Below are 22,508 nucleotides of genomic sequence, written 5' to 3'. Positions count from 1 at the left end.
TGCCATTCCTATCTCCCTTTATAGGAGTGGTATGTGTGTGTGCCATTCCTTTCACCCTTTGTATCAATGGTATGTGTACCATTCCTATCACCCTTTATATATGTTTATGTGGATCATTCCTATCACCCTTTGTATCTGTGGAGTGCGTTCCATTCCTATCACCCTTTGTGTCAGTAGTATGTGCGCTATTCCTATCACTCTTCGTACCAGTGGTATGTGTAACACTCCTATCACCCTTTGGTTCAGTGATATGTGTACCATTCTTATCACCATTTGTTTCAGCGGTATGTATGCCATTCCTATCACCCTTTATATGAGTGGTATTTGTGTGCCATTACTATCACACTTCATATCAGTGTTATGTGTGCCATTCCTATCACTCTTTATATAAGTGGTATGCGGATCATTCCTATCACCCTTTGTATCAGTGAAATGTTTGAAATTCCTATCACCCTTCATATCAGTGGTATGTGTCACATTCCTATCACCCTTTTTATATTTGGAGTGTGTGCCATTCCTATCACCCTTTGTATCAGTGGTATGTGTAATATTACTATAACCCTTTGTATCAGTGCTATGTGTGATATTACTATAACCCTTTGTATCAGTGCTATGTGTGATATTACTATAACCCTTTGTATCAGTGCTATGTGTGATATTACTATAACCCTTTGTATCAGTGCTATGTGTGATATTACTATAACCCTTTGTATCAGTGGTATGTGTGATATTACTATAACCCTTTGTATCAGTGCTATGTGTGATATTACTATAACCCTTTGTATCAGTGCTATGTGTGATATTACTATAACCCTTTGTATCAGTGCTATGTGTGATATTACTATAACCCTTTGTATCAGTGCTATGTGTGATATTACTATAACCCTTTGTATCAGTGCTATGTGTGATATTACTATAACCCTTTGTATCAGTGCTATGTGTGATATTACTATAACCCTTTGTATCAGTGCTATGTGTGATATTACTATAACCCTTTGTATCAGTGCTATGTGTGATATTACTATAACCCTTTGTATCAGTGCTATGTGTGATATTACTATAACCCTTTGTATCAGTGCTATTTGTGATATTACTATAACCCTTTGTATCAGTGCTATGTGTGATATTACTATAACCCTTTGTATCAGTGCTATGTGTGATATTACTATAACCCTTTGTATCAGTGCTATGTGTGATATTACTATAACCCTTTGTATCAGTGCTATGTGTGATATTACTATAACCCTTTGTATCAGTGCTATGTGTGATATTACTATAACCCTTTGTATCAGTGCTATGTGTGATATTACTATAACCCTTTGTATCAGTGCTATGTGTGATATTACTATAACCCTTTGTATCAGTGCTATGTGTGATATTACTATAACCCTTTGTATCAGTGCTATTTGTGATATTACTATAACCCTTTGTATCAGTTATATGTGTGATATTACTATAACCCTTTGTATCAGTGCTATGTGTGATATTACTATAACCCTTTGTATCAGTGCTATGTGTGATATTACTATAACCCTTTGTATCAGTGCTATGTGTGATATTACTGTAACCCTTTGTATCAGTGATATGTGTGATATTACTATAACCCTTTGTATCAGTGCTATGTGATATTACTATAACCCTTTGTATCAGTGCTATGTGTGATATTACTATAACCCTTTGTATCAGTGCTATGTGTGATATTACTATAACCCTTTGTATCAGTGCTCTGTGTGATATTACTATAACCCTTTGTATCAGTGCTATGTGTGATATTACTATAACCCTTTGTATCAGTGCTATGTGTGATATTACCATAACCCTTTGTATCAGTGCTATGTGTGATATTACTATAACCCTTTGTATCAGTGCTATGTGGGATATTATTATAAACCTTTGTATCAGTGCTATGTGTGATATTACTATAACAATTTGTTCAGTGCTAGTTGTGATATTACTATAACCGTTTGTATCAGTGGTGTGTGATATTACTATAACCCTTTTTTCAGTGCTATGTGTGATATTACTATAACCCTTTGTATCAGTGCTATGTGTGATATTACTATAACCCTTTGTATCAGTGCTCTGTGTGATATTACTATAACCCTTTGTTTCAGTGCTATGTGTGATATTGCTATAACCCTTTGAATCAGTGTTCTGTGTGATATTACTATAACCCTTTGTATCAGTGCTATGTGTGATATTACTATAACCCTTTGTATCAGTGCTATGTGTGATATTACTATAACCCTTTTTTCAGTGCTATTTGTGATATTACTTTAACCCTTTGTATCAGTTATATGTGGGATATTATTATAATCCTTTGTATCCATGCTATGTGTGATATTACTATAACAATTTGTTCAGTGCTAGTTGTGATATTACTTAACCCTTTGTATCAGTGCTATGTGTGATACTACTGTAACCCTTTGTATGAGTGATATGTGTGATATTACTATAACCCTTTGTATCAGTGCAATGTGTGATATTACTATAACCCTTTGTATCAGTGCTATGTGTGATATTACTATAACCCTTTGTTTCAGTGCTATGTGTGATATTACTATAACCCTTTGTATCAGTGCTATGTGTGATATTACTATAACCCTTTGTATCAGTGCTATGTGTGATATTACTATAACCCTTTGTATCAGTGCTATGTGTGATATTACTATAACCCTTTTATCAGTGCTATGTGTGATATTACTATAACCCTTTGTATCAGTGATATGTGGGATATTATTATAAACCTTTGTATCCGTGCTATGTGTGATATTACTATAACAATTTGTTCAGTGCTAGTTGTGATATTACTATAACCGTTTGTATCAGTGCTGTGTGTGATATTACTATAACCCTTTGTATCAGTGCTATGTGTGATATTGCTATAACCCTTTGTATCAGTGGTAAGTGTCACATTCCTATCACCCTTTGTACCACTGGCATGTGTGCCATTCCTGTCAACCTTTGTATCTATGGTATGTGTCACATTTTTATCTTCCTTTGTACTAGTGGTATGTATGCTATTCCTATCACATTTTAGTGGTATGCGTGTGTCCCATTCCTATCACTCTATGTATCAGTGGTTTGTGTGCCATTCATATCACACTTTGTGTAAGTGTTACATGTGCCATTTATATCACCCTTTGTATTAGGGGTATGTGCACCTTTCCTGTCAACCTTTGTATCCATGGTATGTGTCACATTCTTATCAGCCTTTGTACTAGTGGTATGTATGCTATTCCTATCCCATTTTAGTGCTATGTGTGTTTCCCATTTTTATCACTCTATGTATTAGTGGTTTGTGTGCCATTCCTATAACACTTTGTGTGTGTTACATGTGCCATTTAAATCACCCTTTGTATTAGGGGTATGTGCACCATTCCTATCCCTGTTTGTATCAGTGGTATATGTATGCCATTCCTATCACCATTTGCATCAGTGCAATTGATATCAGTGGAATGTGTGCTATTCCAATCACCATTTGTATTAGTGCAATGTTTGCTATTTCTATAACCCTTGCTATCTGTGGTATGTATGCCATTCCTTTCACCCTTTATATCAGTGGTACATAGGTCATTCCTATCAGAGTTTGTATCTGTGAAATATGTGCTATTCCTAACACCCTTTGTACCACTGGTATGTGTGCCATTCCCACCACATTTTGTAACAGTGTTATGTGTGTAATTCCTTCCTCTCTTTGTATCACTTGTATGTGTAACATTCCTATCATCCTTTGTATCAGTGATATGTGTGCCATACTTATCGCCCTTTGTATCAGTGATATTATGAGTGTCATTTCTATCAACTTTTGTATCAGTGGTATGCTCTTATTCCTATCATGCTTAGTATCAGTGGTATGTGTGCCATTAATATTTCCATTTTCATGAGTGATATGTGTGCCATTCCTGTCACACTTTGCATCAGTGTTAAGTATAGCATTTCTACTTCCATTTATAGCAGTGGTATGTGTGTGTGCCATTCCTTTCACCCTTGGTATCAATGGTATGTGTAACATTCCTATCACCCTTTATATCATTTTATGTGTATTATTCCTATCACCCTTTTTGTCAGTAGTATGTGTGCTGTTCCTATCACTCTTCATACCAGAGGTATGTGTAACACTCCTATCACCCTTTATATCATTTTATGTGTATTATTCCTATCACCCTTTTTGTCAGTAGTATGTGTGCTGTTCCTATCACTCTTCGTACCAGAGGTATGTGTAACACTCCTATCACCCTTTGGTTCAGTGATATGTGTACCATTCTTATAACCATTTGTATCAGCGGTATGTATGCCATTCCTATCACCCTTTAAATGAGTGGTATGTGTGTGTGCCATTCCTATCACACTTTGTATCAGTGTTATGTATGCCATTCTTAACACCTTTTATATTATTTTATGTGGATCATTCCTATTCCCCTTTTCATCTGTGGAGTGTGTGCCATTCCTATCACCCTTTTTGTCAGTGGTAGGTGTGATGTTCCTATCACCTTTCATATCAGTGGTATGTGTAACACCCCTATCACCCTTTTTTTCAGTGTCATTTGTACAATTCCTATCACCATTTGTATCAGTGTTATGTGTGTTATTCCTCTCTCTATCAGTGGAGTTATTTGTGCCATTCCTATCACACTTTGTATCAGTGGTATGAGTATCATTCCTATCGCACTTTGTATCCATGGTATGTGTAATATTCCCATCATCCTTTGTATCAGTGGAATGTTCGAAATTCCTATAAGCCTTTGTTTTAGTGTTATGTGTTCCATTCCTATTACTCTTTATATAAGTGGTATGTGCGGTATTACTATAACCCTTTGTTTCAGTGCGATGTGTGATATTGCTATATCCCTTTGTATCAGTGGTAAGTGTCACACTCCTTTCACCCTTTGTACCACTGGCATGTGTGTCATACCTGTCATCCTTTGTATCCATGGTACGTGTCACATTCTTAACAGCATTTGTACCCGTGGTATGTATGCCATTCCTATCACATTTTAGTGGTATGCGTGTGTTTCATTCCTATCACTCTGTGTATCAGTGGTTTATATGCCATTCCTATAACACTGTGTTACATGTGCCATTTACATCACCCTTTCTATTTGGGGTATGTGCACCATTCCTATCACTGTTTGTATCACTGGTATGTGTATGCCATTCTTATTACCATTTGCTTCAGTGCAATTTGTATCAGTGGAATGTGTGCTATTCAAATCACCATTTGTAACAGTGGTATGTGTGCTATTCAAATCGCCATTTGTATTAGTGCAATGTGTGCTATTCCTATAAGCCTTGTTATCTGTGTTATGTGTGCCATTCCTTTCACCCTTTATACTAGTGGTACATGGGTCATTCCTATCAGCCTTTGTATCAGTGGAATATGTACTATTCCTATCACTGTTTGCATCGCTAGGTAGTGTGCCTTTCCCACCACATTTTGTAACAGTGTTATGTGTTTAATTCCTTCCACTCTTTGTATCACTTGTATGTGTAACATTCCTATCATCCTTTGTATCAATGATATGTGTGTCATACTTATCGCCCTTTGTATCAGTGATATTATGAGTGTCATTCCTATCAACTTTTGTATCAATGGTATGGTCTTATTCCTATCATCCTTAGTATCAGTGGTATGTGTGCCATTCCTATTTCCATTTTTATGAGTGACATGTGTGCCATTCCTATTACACTTTGCATCAGTGTTATGTATGCCATTCCTATCTCCCTTTATAGGAGTGGTATGTGTGTGTGCCATTCCTTTCACCCTTTGTATCAATGGTATGTGTACCATTCCTATCACCCTTTATATCAGTTTATGTGGATCATTCCTATCACCCTTTTTGTATCTGTGGATTGTGTGCCATTCCTATCACCCTTTGTGTCAGTAGTGTGTGCTGTTCCTATCACTCATCGTACCAGTGGTATGTGTTAACACTCCTATCACACTTTGGTTCAGTGATATGTGTACCATTTTTATCACCATGTGTATCAGCGGTATGTATGCCATTCCTATCACCCTTTATATGAGTGGTATGTGTGTGTGCCATTCATATCACACTTCATATCAGTGTTATGTATGCCATTCCTATCACCCTTTATATGAGTTTATGTGGATCATTCCTATCACCCTTTGTATCTGTGGAGTGTGTGCCATTCCTATCACCCTTTTTGTCAGTGGTATGTGTGCTGTTCCTATCACCCTTCATATCAGTGGTATGTGTAACAATCCTATCACCCTTTTTCTTCAGTGGTATTTGTACCATTCCTGTCAGCATTTGTATCAGTTGTATGTATGTTATTCCTGTATTCCTATCACCCTCTCTATCAGTGGAGTTATGTGTGCCATTCCTATCACCCTTTGTATCAGTGGTATGAGTATCATTCCTATTGCACTTTTTATCCATGGTATGTGTAATATTCCCATCATCCTTTGTATCAGTGGAATGTTCGAAATTCCTATCAGCCTTTGTTTTAGTGTTATGTGTGCCATTCCTATCACTCTTTATATAAGTGGTACGTGCAGTATTACTATAACCCTTTGTTTCAGTGCTATGTGTGATATTACTATAACCCTTTGTATCAGTGCTATGTGTGATATTACTATAACCCTTTGTATCAGTGCTATGTGTGATATTACTACAACCCTTTGTATCAATGCTATGCGTGATATTACTATAACCGTTTTTGTCAGTGGTATGTGTGCTGCTCCTATCACCCTTCATATCAGTGGTATGTGTAACACCCCTATCACCCTTTTTCTTCAGTGGTATTTGTACCATTCCTATCACCATCTGTATAAGTGTTATGAGTGTTATTCCTCTATTCTTATCACCCTCTCTATCAGTGGAGTTATGTGTGCCATTCCTATCACACTTTGTATCAGTGGTATGAGTATCATTCCTATCGCACGCTGTATCCATGGTATGTGTAATATTCACATCATCCTTTGTATCAGTGGAATGTTCAAAATTCCTATCAGCCTTTGTATCAGTGGCATTTGTGCCATTCCTACAACCCTTTGTATCAGTGATATGTGTGACATTTCTCTCACCCTTTGTACCAGTGTTATGTGTCCCATTCCTATCACTCTTTGTATCAGTGGTACGTGTTCCATTCCTATCACCCTCTGTAAAAGTGAATGTGCTCCAGTCATATTTCCCTTTGTATCAGTGATATCTGTGCCATTCCCATCACCCTTTATGTAAGTGGTGTGCGTGCCATTCCTATAACTCTTTTCATCTATGGTTTGTGTGGCATTCTTTTCACCCTTTATGTCAGTGGTATGTGCACTGTTCTTGCCACCTTTTGTATCAGTGGTGTGATCCTGTTCATATCACTCTTTATAACAGTGGAATTTGTGCCATTTCTATCTCCTTTTATATCAGTGTTATGTGTGTGCCATTCCTATCACCCTTCCCTTTGTATCAATGGTATGTGTGCCACTCATTTCATCCTTTGTGTCAGTGGTATGGGTGTCTTTCCTATCATCCTTTGTATCAGTAGTGTGTGTGTGTGCCATTCCTATAACTCTTTTCATCTGTGGTTTGTGTGGCATACTTTTCACCCTTTATATCAGTGGAATGTGTGTCATTCTTACCACCCATTGTGTCATTGGTATGTCTGTTATTCTAGTCACCCTTTGTATCAGTGGTATGGTCCTATTTCTATCGTTCTTTGTATCAGTGGAAGTTGTGCCCTTTATATAACCCTTGCCATCAGTGTTGCTCATGTCATTTCTATCACCCTTTGTCTTAGTTGTATGGTCTTTATCACTCTTTGTGTCAGTGTTATGTACACCATTCTTTTCACCCTTTATATGAGTGGTATTTGTTTGTGCCATTCCCTTCTCCCCTTGTATCAGTCTAATGCATGTTATTCCTGTCACCCTTTATAGCAGTGGTATGTGTGCCATTCCTCTCACTCTTTGTATCAGTATAATGTGTGCCATTCCTATCAGCCTTTGCTCTTGCTGTAAGTAAATCAAGATGAAAGGTGCTATTATGTGGTAAGAACAGTATATGTAGCATCAAATATGCACCTTGAAATTACCTGAAAAATAAACTGATGTTACGAGAATCTGACATTTCTAGTAATTTTTTGGTAATACTTTGTATACACACACACACACACACACACACACACACACACACACACACACACACACACACACACACACACACATACGCACGCACACATGCACACAAGCACACACACACAAAATGTAAAAATGAAAAAATCTTCTGTTGTCTTACCTGAAACTTTTGTGATCATAGAAATTTGATCACCAGATGCCAAAGTCTCTGTGGTGATACCACTGACACCAGATCCCGTTCCACTTGTATCAGCACTTGTAGCTCCACTGATTTCTTGTGCCACTGTAACAGTTGGTCCTACCGCTACTTCTTGTTCAACAGAGGGGAATGTGATGCTTTCTACAAGTTCAGTTGATACCAGTGTAATCCCTGAAATTCCAGATGGCTCCCCACTAACTCCTGATTCTGTTGGTAGTTCGCCACTGGCCCATGTTCTTGATATGTTTCCACTAGCAACTTCAATTCCAGAGGGGGTCTCACCACTGACAATTACAGAACCAGATGGAGTTCCACTGATATCTGGAAATCCAAGCAGGTCTGTTGAGGGAAGTCCACTGATTTCTGTAATAGCCGATGTGCCTTCTGTTGCTTCTTGGGTGATGGGCAGTTGTGCACCGATTTCAGTTAAGGTGGTATCCACTAGTGTAATGCCTGAAGGAATCCCACTAGTTTCTGAGATGCCAGAAGGAAGTCCACTAACATATTCCACTCCTGAAGGTTCCCCACTGATGGTAGGGATTCCAGATGGTAACTCCATAATAGCAGATGTACCTTCTGCTGCTTCTTGGGTAATGATATATTTTGCACCAATTTCTGTTAAGGTGGTATCCACTAATGTAATGCCTGAAGGGATCCCACTAGTTTCTGAGATGCCAGAAGGAAGTCCACTAACATATTCCACTCCTGAAGGCTCACCACTGATGGTAGGGATTCCAGATGGTATCTCCATAATAGCAGATGTGCCTTCTGTTGCTTCTTGGGTAATGATTGATTTTGCACCAATTTCTGTTAAGGTGGTATCCACTAATGTAATGCCTGATGGAATCCCACTAGTTTCTGAGATTCCAGAAGGAAGTCCACTAACATATTCTACTCCTGAAGGTTCCCCACTAATGGTAGGTATTCCAGATGGTAAATCACCAAGTCCTGAAACTCCAGAGATTTCTCCACTAACGTCTATTTTAGAAGGTGGCTCGAGAAATCCAGATACCTCTCCAGATGGTAATCCACTGATTTCTATGCTACCTCTGCCAGCTTCTGTAGTATGGGAAGGCTTAATGGCAACTTCAGATAGAGTGGCATCCACAAGAGTAATATCTAGGACCCCAGAAGGAAGGCCACTTGTAATTCCAGATGTATCTGACTCCCCAGATGGAAGTCCACTGATCTCTGTAATTCCTTTCTGTTCTTCCTCAACAGATGGTTTACTAGTAATTTCAGCATAAGTGGTGTCCACAAATGTAATCGGAAGTCCAGATGATATACCAGATATATCTTGGACTCCAGAAGGTAGTCCACTGGTATCTACTAATCCTGAAGGTTGTTCAGTAATATCATGGATACCAGAAAATGCACTACTAATCTCTTCCACCCCAGATGCTATTCTACTGATGTCTAATATTGCAGAAGTTGTACCTGAAACATCACCTGATACATCACCTGATACATCACCTGATACATCACCTGATGGTGATCCACTGATTTCAAGTATGGCAGTAGGTCCCTTTCCTGCTTCTTGTGCTTCTGAAGCCTCTGTAGTAATATCAGTTGATTCAGAAGTTATTAAAACTATTCCAGATAAATCAGAAGGCTCTCCACTGGTATCCATATCAGTAGAGGATAGTCCACTATGGTCTGGAATTCTTCTCTCTCCACTAACATCTGTAGGACCTGAAGGTGCCCCACTAATATCAGGGATTCCAGAAATTATTCCAGAAGACTCAGGGACTTCCCCACTGATATCTGGCAGCTCAGCTGATGGTAGCCCACTGCCAGGAAAGAAAGCAGATGGCTCTTCCCCTTGTTGCATTTCAGTAGCAGGCTCTGTGACTTTGGTAATGCTGACTACCTCAGAGTCTACCAGGGTTATTGTAGGTATACCTGAAGCTTCTTGTCCAGAATGTTGTTCAGAATCTCCTGATAGTCCTGTAGTTATTGGATGAAGTCCACTAGTATCAGTAATCACCGGGGTCTCTCCACTAATGTCAGGCAGTCCAGATGGTGCTCCACTAGTTTCAAAATCTCCTGATAGTTCTGTACGTCCTGGATGCAGTCCACTAACATCAATTCCAGCTGAGGATTCTCCACTTACATCCCCAGAAACATCTCCAGATGGCTGACCACTGACATCTGCAAAGCCAGAAGGTTCACCAGAGATCAAGTCAGCACTAGAATCTTCTGGGATCAGTGTTGAAGGAGGCACAGCTGTTGGACTCACTAAAAGAAAAAAAAAGAAATAGTATTAGATTTTTGTTTTACACCAAAACAGATATATATTTCTTTTTAAGACATACACTTTTTTTCAAAGACAAAAGGCTAGCTAAGACAGCAGTGTGTACAATAAATTTATCATAACAGAATTATGTATGGAGCAAAAGACCCACAAGTGTACTTAATCAAGGGGAAAAAAAAACAAAGGGACAAATGCCAAACCATTAGGGGTAAGAGAAGCAGAATATTCTGTGGTAGTAAATGTTGCATTCAGCAAAGAAAGAGAATCTGCAGAAGTGTTCCATGTTAGTGTGAGGGGATTACACACTATATTTAGCATATCTTCCTCTGGAAACTGCTGCATGTTGGGGAGTAAGTCAATCTTCCATTATGCAATGGCAAAGGATGTTGATAATGGCTATTAAACCCCAGTTGTTTGCAGTTATTTGAATAATAGATAATGATGAAAGGCACTATCAGTTTATATTTTGTAGTATTAAAAACAAAGTGACAAATTAAAAAAAGACATATCTAATACCATAGGCTTCCATTATATAACACCAATGCTACTCATTATTTTGTCACATTATGAACATTATTGGTTTGAAAACCAGCTGTATTCTGCAGCAATATTCCCTTCTGAAGTACTATCTCCAGACAAAGAAATTCCTAACTATGTTCATTTTCCAGGAAGTTCTTTGCTGTTTTCTCCACTGTGGTGCAATCTCAGAGTTGGCATATTGAGGGGGGTGTGGGGGCACAGCCCCCAGATTGGGGGGGGGGGTGGACGGCTTAGCTCCCCACTTTATTTTGCCTGTACATTTTTTTTTTGTATCAACACATTTTTTCCCTGGGAAACAATTTGCTGATATGTTCCTTCGACATTTTAAGGTTTCACGTTTTTAAGTTTGATAAAAGAGCTTTTGCTATTTTTAGCATTCGATCTTCTGATATAGACTATATAAATATATATATATATATATATATATATATATATAAATATATATATATATATATATATATATATATATATATATATATATAAAATATATATATATATATATATATATATATATATATATATATATATATATATATATATATATACACACACACACACACACACACACACACACACACACACACACACACACACACACACACATATATATATATATATATATATATATATATATATATATGGGTCTACTTCTATTCGCTGACAGCCCATTTCACTGAAACCCATTTCGTTGACAGCTCATTTCATTGACAAACATTCTAGGGGGGGGCTGTGCCCCCCACCCCCCCACCTCTATATAACAACTCCACAGTCGCACCACAGTGTGGAGGGGCAAAACCCAGGTTTTTGCCTTGAATACTTTTGTCAATGAAATGAGCTGTCAACGAAATGGGTTTCAGTGAAATGGGCTGTCAGCGAATAGAAGTAGACCCATATATATATATATATATATATATATATATATATATATATATATATATATATATATATATATATATATATATTATATATCAGGGTAGAGAGAAAAAGAGAAGATCTTTTACAAGAAAATTTATATGTAACCTTAGTAAACAGGAAGGAACAACTAAAGGACTGATAGATAAATATAGTAAAGATGATGGGAAGGTTAAAAAAGAAATTCTAAATTTTAGAAGTTCTGAAGAAAATCTTACTGTTAGAGCTCGAGCGAATCAGCACCCTCATCTTGATGCTGACCGGCAAACAAGATCTGAGGGGAATAGGAGTGAGGCATTGTGGGTAGAGAGGAGCTCAACAGTTTGTAGGCTTTCATCACCTAAAAACAGTGGCTAAATCGGATCAGAGGATTGGATCCGAGCCCATACATTGATGCTGAATGAAAATTGATAACATCGGATATAGTTTTGAAAACTGTCAAAACAGAAGAAAGAGAAGGATTTTTTTATAGAGGGCAGAAGGAAAAAGGGGAACAATGCCAACAATGGTAATGAAGAACTGCCAAGGTAGAGGAAGCGATACTAATAATAGTATCAGGAGTGTGCACAAGTACAAACGAGGGAAACAAAATAGAAAGGTCTTACTGAACAGATGGAAATGGAAAGCTGAGTAAAGTTTCTGATTAGAAAGATAATCAGCAGTAAGGAAATCAGCTATGTAAAGGATATAATTGTCACTTATCTCTATGAAGCTCAGAGCAGTCGTAGACCACATCTTTTTGCTGGAGTGGCAAACGGGATCTGGGGTAATTGGGGTTGGAGCATTATAGGTAAGGGAGAAGCTCAAGAGTTCCTGGTTGCTATGAGCTTTAGCAATGGCCGAGTTGGATCTAATGGATCAGATCCAACCCATCAGTTGAAGAATTAATGAAAATTGACAACATCAGATCCCAAGTTTTGCAGGCCTTTTCTGCATGAGGGTGGCATCTTCCTTTTGCACTCTGAACTCACCCCTCTGCCTCTAGAGGAGCTGTCCCCATATGAATCCCGGAAAGATCCCTGGGACTTACAGAACTACAATTTCTTGCCTCCTCTTTGATGCTGGGAAAAGGATTATTAAGTGGTAGAAGACAGTATCCCTATGACGGACAGGTTTTTTCCATTCTGTTCACTCCAGAAAAGAGTTTCTTTCACAGTAAGGCCAAACAAAGACGTCCCATCAAAGATAGCATTCATGAAACAACGACTTGTAAGGCTCTGCAAAGTCACATAACTGCATCCAGGCATGTCTCCTAACAGCTAGTCTGTGAGGTGCCCTCATCAGCATGGGATATCAACCTCATGGACACATTGGAAATGGATAATAGAGTGGCCAGCTGTGAAGCAGACCTCTTGTAGTCCTCCACAGGCATGGACTCTGAGAGGGATTTGAAGAGTTCCTTGGTCTAATCCTGCTGTAGTCCTGTAAAGTGCATTAAGTAATTCATGGACCTCAAGGTAATGATTGTTGAAGCAACTATTTGTTTTCCAAACCTGTCCAGTGCGCTCGACTGTCTGTTATGGAGATGGACAGAGGAACACTGTTCTTTAAGCTCCTTTTAGTGTCTGCCACCACAACCATAGTATCAACAGGGACTCCTTTGCTCCAGTGGAGGTCTGTACCTTGGTGGTGACAAAATTTTGTCTGGCTATCAGGGAATTGGTTAAACAGAATCCGGTTCCTTCCACACCTGGTGAGAGATTAAATTGATAAGCTCATCTGCCAGGGTAGTATCCCAAGACACAGACCCAAAAGCTTCCAGAAAAACTGACTCCTCTGGGGAGGGAGTAGCTGAAGACCATCCACCTTTTTGTTTATGAAATTCCTGGATATCTCTGAATGAAACACCATCCACTGGAGATCTGAGGGACTCTTCCCCTTCATCAAAGTCAGTAATTTTTGTGAGAGATTCCATAGTGGAATCTATGTGTCTTCTTTTGCATGTTCTCTTTTGGGGAACCTCTTCAGTGGGATGATCTGGAGAGGTATCCAAAGATAGGGAAAATTCCTCAATGGGGACTGTCTGGATGCTAGATGGTACCATCTGTCCTTGTGGAGTAGGACTGATAGGATCAGAGCTCAGACCCAAAGGGGGAAGGGATGTAGCATCCAAGGATGAGACCATAGTTGAATCTCTTGGTCGAGAGAAAGCCCTCTCCTCTTCCTACCTCAAAGGTAGACAGACTGAGACATGCAATGGCTGGCCACACTGGAGCTGAAACCTCTGATGTTACCAAGCCTCGACCCTGCCCAGATAGATCTATGCCTCAAAGAAGGAGTTGGACCTGTGCTGTCCAGCACTGAAGATCCAACGGTTAAGGATGACTCTGATACATCAGAGTAGAACCCAAACCCCCAGATACAGTGCTTTGACTCCAAGAATCATCCTGATCCAAAGGAACCAGAGTGGGACTAGACAGGGAGACAGATGGAGTAGAAGACCTAGTCATCTTTGGATCTGACTTCAACACTCTCAGGCCTCTCAGATCCAATGGCTCTGAAACCATAGGATGGATCAGAGAAAGAAATATCAATATGTGAGAAGTGGATGAGAGGTTTGTGGATCCAATGGGAGATGGAGATGGAATAACCCCCATCTGAACCTGAGCTCTGAGGAACTTCCTCATTATCTTATTCATACTGGCTTCCAACAGATGTCTGGAGGACCTAATGGAATAGGTGGTTGATTATGGCCTAGACTCTCTCCTCACCATCCCCTAGAGAAAAGGAGACTGCATTGAAGGAGAAACTGGTTCGATGGTGAACCCAGTTGAGCAGGTTCGAGGAAGCTTAGATGGAATAACAATCAGATTTTGGGGTGTGGGATCTGAGTGTTTTTTCTTTGGATCCAATGAAGACAGATCTGAAGTTTTCTGAGTTTTTTGTGGAAGCTCTGACTAAGATGGAGGCAAAGTAGAAGCCTCGGAAAATGGGTGGGGGGATCTTTTGCATGATTCCTTTGACTCTGAAGAGGATTTCACAGATTTTCTAGGGAATGAGCCCCTGAAGAAGAAGAGGAAGAAGGTGGCAGCATTCCTTTAAGTACCAGCTTATTGTGTCTGTTGCTAAGTACTCTTAAATTAAATGCAGCATAGATGGACCAGTCAGTGTTGAGGTGCCCTGCTCCAAGGCAGTAGACGCACTCCCTGTGGTCATCAGAATTGGGAATCTTATGCTCATAGGAAGTGCACATTTTAAAGCCTGTTATAAAGCTGTTAGTTTTTCCTGCCATATCGAGAGCAGGATTTTAAGGGGGGGGGGGGGCAAAGAAAACAGAACAAAGGGAAGAAACATTTTTTTTTTACAGATGGCAGGCTAACAACAATGGTAGAAAGAAAATCCTCTAAAGGGTATAAAGATTAAAAGAAGAAAAGTCAAGTACCAGCTATGGTATGTTAGAAACTACCAAATGGTAGAGAAAAAGTTATAAAGGGAGCAATCAAGAGAAAAACTTGTGTATATACAAAATAGGAGAAGGAGATAAATGGAGTATAAAAGACAGGAGATATAAAAAGGTAATTACTCACAAAAAAACTGCAAAAACTATCCAAAGAAGCTCTCAGAGAGGGATATGCATCTGTGCAAGATGGCGTCAAATGAGATCTGGGGTATTATTAGCTGATTGGGGAATTATGGGTAAAGAAATGGTCTTGAGAGTTGAATCTAAAAGTCTAGTGTATTAAGACGAGTTGGATCCAAGGTTGGATCCAGCAACTATATGTTGAGGAGTGAATGAAAAGGACATCAGATCAAAACATTTATATGTACACATATAAATACACCTCTATAAGTCAAATTAACTGATGCTCACACAAGCAGTTAAACTGGACTAATAAAATTAAGGAAAAACACAACCTGCAGACACCTAATCAAACTAAATAAATTAATTAAAATTTCAAATTGGACCAAAAACACTGAATTTTCTCTTAATAACCTTAACATCAGGCAAATGCCTTCTAGCACAGCAGCCTTTATTTAACAAGATTCAGTGTTTTTGTCTGTTCAGAATAGAGACTTCCTCAGAATAAATAAATGCAGTAAAACATACTTCTTTATATAGTGAAGAGTCACATGACATGTTATATAAATTTAACTACTTAACATTCATTTGATTAAATTTCAACATACAGAGTACCCACTGGTATGAACCTTGGCTCTAGATGATGAAGTGACACCTCTATCCCATGTGCAAAAATGGGAAAAAAGGAGGCGTGGATGGATGGACGGATACAGGCTATAGAGATAGTGTCAATATAAAACCTGGAGGTTAGTCAGCATTCAAAGTCATTTGCAAAAATAACTCACTCCTTTGTAACAAATTTGTCCTGTTTCTTTTTATGGGGTTATGTTTAGCCTTTTCCAGTATGAAAAAAACAAGCTTTTTAAAATCAGGGCATATCTCTAGATGCCTAGCTAAGGCGTGCAAGAAATACAGATTTACTAATTCAAGTACTTTTGTGTCTATAGAAGATAAACCTATGCTATTGCCTTGCAGGGGTAGGTACAGTTGCATCACCAAGGGAGTATTATATGTAGAATCCTGTTTATCCTGTTATACATTTTATATAGTAAAAACTTAGAAAGGTCTCAAATTAAGAATTTATCAGCATATTTGTGCTATTTACAAGCAGGATAAGAACAATGCTATCCTGCTTTTTAATGCCATGATATCATCCCAGAGATGGGGGTGCATGCAGTTCAGTTACTCTCAATTACAAGATACTGAATGTCTGTGAATCTCAATATACTAGGAGCAGATAATGCGATTTCAAAACATGCTGTGCTAATGAATCTCATTACTTATGCTTAGAGTGGCACAAACATACCAAAGTACCTGGTGGATTCATAGCTTCCAACCAAATTTGTTTGGTACCACAGCTCCACCTGTATGGCAGCTCTGTTGCTGCAGACAAGATGCCTGCTGCAGTATCACAGCTGCCACACAAGTAGAGCTGAAAATTAGAAACCAATAACTTGTCTTCCGACGGCGTATAAACTACAAAGGAATAAGGATAATTTGTTCTTAAATAAAGACATAGTGGAGTACTGTAAAAAGAATAATAATCTAAGTATGGCATGGCTTGACTACATAAAAGCATTTGATTGTATCCCACAATTATGGATAAAAGAGTGCTTAAAAATGTATAAGATACATCCTACACTGATCAACTACATTATAGTGACCATGAAACAGTGGCAGACCACTTTGCAATTAAACCATGATAAAGGACAGATTATTATCCAAGGGATAAAAATTCAAAGGGGGATATTCCAGGGTGAGTCTCTCTCACCATTGTGTTTACTTAATATCTTAGGCCATGGCTATAATTTGGCTCCTAGAAAACAACAAATTGTAAAGACTTATCTTCTCTTTGTTGATTTACTTATTTATTTATTTTATTTTACAGTTTGTTTACAGGGATAGCCCACTGGGCCAAGAAGAGCCCATTTTCAATGGAGTTTCAGGGAGAAAAGCTCCATGAACAACAATATAATATGAAGACAATGCATTTACATTTATGTAATACTATTGAAGAAAGAGGGTATTACATAACATGATAAAAAAATCTACAATTGCAGTGAAAATACAGTTAAAAAGTAAAAGGTAAAATTACACACACACACACACACACACACACACACACACATAAAAATGTCAATTAAAAATAAGAAAAAATCATTGGTGCATATGCCTGTTAGATTTGTTACAATGTGAAATAACACAGAGTTGACATTACAGTTTTACATGCAATCTTAGCAGAGTTACAGTAGCATGTGGGATAACAGGTGTTAATTGTCGAATATAAGAAGAGCGGGACAATAAGAAAATAAAAAATAGAGCAAGAGTAGGAGTAAATGAGAGAAAGGAAGATAGTAGTAGTCAGAGAAGCTCAGTATGATGAAAAGAAGAGAGAAGTAAAGGAGTGTGAGAAATGGGGAAAAAAGAGGTGATTCATGTGGGATGAGAGCAGGAACATTCCCAGAGGGTTTTGAGACAGGAATGAAGCAGGGTCTTAAAGGTAGAGTGGTTGCCTGTAGTACAAATAAGAGGTGGTGGGGAGTTCCAGAGGTGAGCTAGGGAAGGATAGTAGCTGTTTACCTGGAGGGTGAGCATGCTTGTGCAGTTCAAGCAAATTCTGGTTATTGGATGTTAGAGGTATGTTGGGTAGGTGCATTTTGAAGGAAGAGGCAAGGGAGGGGCAGATGGAGGGATTAAAGATGAGTTTATGGGTATACGTAAGTTGAATGCAGGTAAGATGGTTGGGAGGTTTGAGCCAATTTAGTTTGTGTAGGGCATTGTAGTGGTGGGAGGAGGATTTATAGCCTGTAACAAACTTAGAAATGTTGTTATAACAGGAGGATAGCTTTGTTTTTAGAGAAGACTGAAGCTTGGTAAGAAGTGGGGCGCCATATAGGAGAGAAGAAATGAGGAAAGTGTTAGCGAGTACAAGTTTAGTAGTGGGAGTGATATAGCGGTTATGGCAGAAGAGCATACCAAGTTTCTGGTGGGTTTTCTTTATATTGGTTAGTAGGAAGGTATCAAATTTTAACTGTTCATCAATAAGGACTTCTAGAAGCTTTAGATGGGAGGCTACCTCGAGAGAGGTATTGTTGTTGATTTAAAACTATACCTCATCAGATGAGAAACTGAAAGCATAACTGCGGGTTGTCAAACCTTTTTCAGATGATATTAGAATGTCATTTGGTCTTGTGCAAAAGCAACCTTTAAATCAGGAAAACTGCAGCACCAGGAAAACATTAGTCTGGGACAAGAATGTGATATAAAAGAACTTGAGCAAGAGGGAGTGTATACATATTTTAGAATTGATGAAGGATCAACAATAAAACATGAACAAATGTGAATAAAACTTAGTAAGTAATACTTTAGAAGACTTAAATTAATCCTGAAAACAGTGTTGACAACTAGGAACAAAATCCAAGCTATAAACCAATTTACTCTTCTGTCCTAACTTACAGTTTTGGAGTGATTGATTGGCCCTAAAACATGTTGGATATATTAGATAGGAAAACAAGTAGGATGCTTCATGCTCTCCAAATGATTTATAAAAATCAGTGTATACCAAGATTATATATTCCTCATTCTGAAGGAGGGATGGGCCTTCTTGAAACTGATTACATGTATAGATCTGCAATCGTGGGACGCCACACATATCTGTTGACCTCACAAGACCCAAATGTAGTGAAAGTTTTGAAACATGAGGAGAATAAATCTAAAATGACTTCTCTGCTTAATCTAGCAGAAGCATATCAGCATCAGGCAGGGATGGAAATCAAACCAGAAGTAGATAAAAATCAGACAGCAAATGAATGTGACAAAAAAACAGAAGAAAGAATATAAGGTGAAGGACCAGATGAGAAGGCAGAAAATGTGGAAAAAGCATAAATGTAGTTGCAAGTATAGAAAACTTCTGGAAGAACCTCATGTTGATCAGGAACAAATGCAGAAATGGTTAAGGAGAGGCAAATTCAAACCAAGAGATGAAAGGTTAATATTGGTGCCCAAGATAGTGGGCTACATACACACTGGTATACAAAGTCCATTGAACATGTAGGAGAAACAGACAAATGTAGGTTTTGTAAAACTGAATTGGAAACAATTGCACACTTCATTGCTGGTTGTGACATATTAATGGCAGAAGGACGCCATACTGAAAGGCATAATAATGTGGAAAGACTGTTGCATTGGGGATTGTGCAAACATTTTGTTATTGACGTGGCTGAAAAAGCATCACAGAAAATGAAGTTTATATCACATGGGATTACCCTTTACCAACAGTTCAAAAGATAGGTGCTAGAAAACTGGATATAGTGGTCCAAGAAAATAAGACAAAAGTAGCATTGATCATTGAAATTGCCATACCCAGTGACTACAGTGTCTTGCATACAGAGAGACACAAAGTGACAAAATATCAGGATTTGCAGGCAGAAATGAGAGCAATTTGGAAGAAAGATACCCAGACAGTTCCAGTAGTAGTAGGAACAACGGGTCTTATAAAAAAGAATCAACAATCGTATTTAGATATGTTACCAATACATGTAACCCCATACGAATTGCAGAAGGAGTCATTAGGGCACATTGCGGGTGCTGCGAACAGCACTTCTGTCTGACATCAAAGACTGAAACAATACTAATTTCATGATCTTTAATCATATTTTGATTTAGGAATGGGGCCCATTCTTGTCATGGTATTAGAAACCCAAAAGATTTGAAGAGTAGAGCTGCATGGCCATGAAGCCACCTTGCAAAACAATGTCACCTGTAAGACAAATGAGAGAATCCAAGCATGAAAGGTAGCCTAGCCATTATACCTGCATTTTCCATGTACATGGATGGAGATAGGTATGTGCAGCCAGTAGCTCACCAAAGGAGTTTTTTTCTGCTTTTAACTTACATGTTAGAGCAAGCTTTCCCTAACTCACACACCACCCAACCTTGCATGTGCTTGGGCCTTGGCCCTCCCCCATAACTTCCACAGACTGCAGTACACCAACAGACTCTAACATTAAGTAACTACCACATTCCATTGAAATTAATGGGAAACAGTCATCCAAAAAGTAAACCATATTTTTTTTGACAAATGGAGTTGATAGTAGTCTGCTATATATGATAACTGAAGTATCTCATGTTATAATTAGTTAACTCATTTAATAACTCCTGATCTAAATCTCACAGTAGAGTTTTCCATCTTTCTGACAAATAATTTATTATAAAAGTGATCTGGCTTTAAAGGAGTTATATAATGCATTTATTATAGAACTAATCTGGTTTCAGAATTGCTGTGGGAGTCACACCAATTTATTTACAACTTGTAGCTATATTTTCTGATATGAGTGTCTGTTAGTAGGGAAAGCTCTAACATATACATTTCTTTTAGTTTAAATAATGTGAGTTATTTTCTATTATTTTTGAGTAAATTAAAGGAGTACTTGAGTAGTATTTATTTTTTTATTGCAAGTTAGTTTTACTTTTAAAAATGATTGACAAGTAGATTTATAGTTACCTAGTTTCTATATTCTGAATTTTAAAATGTAATTTTTCTCATCTTGCATTTCTTTTATTTATTTTAGACCTATATTTGCAGAAATCCAGCTCTGTTTCCATACTTTCTCATTCATTCTCTCTCTTGCATATTCAGGTGAAAAACAGAAATGGGGAAGGGAACCTGTCATCCAGACAACCATCAGATACTTTTCCTGCAAGTCTGTAACCACTTCCTGTGGTGCTTGACATATAGATATATGTGAGAGGGGTCAGCTAGTACATAGTGTGTGTGCTTTCACATAGACACACACACACACACACACTCACACACACACACACACACACACACACACACACACACACACACACACACACACACACACACACACACACACACACACACACACACACACACACACACACACACACACACACACACACACACACACACACACACACTCACACACTCACACACACACACACACACACACACACACACACACACACACACACACACACACACACACACTGGCTATATCTTGAACGAGGTTTGGCAAAATTCTGCACCTGTCCCAGCAATATATGCTGCGTGCTGAATACTTCACTATCCACTATGTCCCAGTGCTGCGATAGATGGCTATTTCTATACTTTGGGATGGATGAGCTGGTTTTGATATTGCACTCCCTCTCTCCCTGTCTTCTTTTCCATTAGTAGTTGATACAATGTCATCTGTGATGCTGAGAGTAATTGTATCCTGTATCACAGTGTTTATAAGATACCATTGTAGGCATATGCTTTTTATATACAAGTTATAATGTTGCATTGTATACTAATATTAAGTACCTAGCAGAGAGAAAAATAGTCAGTGTTCAGGTTAATAGGATGATAGTTAATATATATTTTTTGTTTTGTTTTGTGTTTTTTTTTCAGGGGAACTCATAAGCAGTGGCGGCTGGTGACTTCAAATCAAAGCGGGGCTGCAGGAGACAGGTGAATGGGTGGGGTCAATGGGAAGGGGTGTGGCCAACTAGAAAGGGGAGAAGCTATGCTCAAAACCACAAGAACTGTAACTTTAATTAAATACGCTGCCCTGGGTGCCAAACCGTCATTATGAGAGTCCAATCAAGACAAAATGAAGTGTAGAAGAATAAAAATATTTCAATGCATTGGCTGCGTGACAGCTTACTTAATATCTAGATGTAAACAAAATGGTTGTGAGGCATGAAAAAATAAATTACTTTTTAAATGCATTACTGGAATGCCAGTCAAAATCAAGTATAAAAAAAACAAGCAGCACTCAACTCAAACCACTTCTCCTTGCACTGCAGTTCTAACTATAATTTATATTCAGCTTTATTAAAGTACCAAGTATCAGCTAAAAGTAGCAATCTCTGTGATACCCCCACTTGTAAAATTGTTTCTTATCCAAAAAAAAGACCTGCTGCCTAACAGTTATCTACTTGTTTCATGGGGAAAACATGATCAAAGTAAAAAATGAAAAGCAAA

At 38.3% G+C, this 22,508-nt stretch overlaps 1 protein-coding gene across 2 annotated transcripts in view; it reads right to left on the bottom strand.

Moving 5' to 3' along the window:
- The window catches only part of ACAN (aggrecan), a 538,406-nt gene that overhangs the window by 142,660 nt on the left and 373,238 nt on the right, over positions 1 to 22,508 (bottom strand). For both annotated transcript variants that reach the window (XM_044078192.1, XM_044078191.1), the window contains exon 12: positions 8,253 to 10,529. In XM_044078192.1, the coding sequence (XP_043934127.1) occupies positions 8,253 to 10,529 (2,277 nt within the window). The remainder of the gene's footprint in view (positions 1 to 8,252; positions 10,530 to 22,508) is intronic.

Source organism: Protopterus annectens, chromosome 7.part0 (genome assembly GCF_019279795.1).
Source record: "Protopterus annectens isolate FY-2018-M chromosome 7.part0, PAN1.0, whole genome shotgun sequence".
Lineage (NCBI taxonomy): Eukaryota > Metazoa > Chordata > Ceratodontiformes > Protopteridae > Protopterus > Protopterus annectens.
Note: the sequence above shows the minus strand (reverse complement) of the source record. Positions and strands in the feature narration are given on the sequence as shown.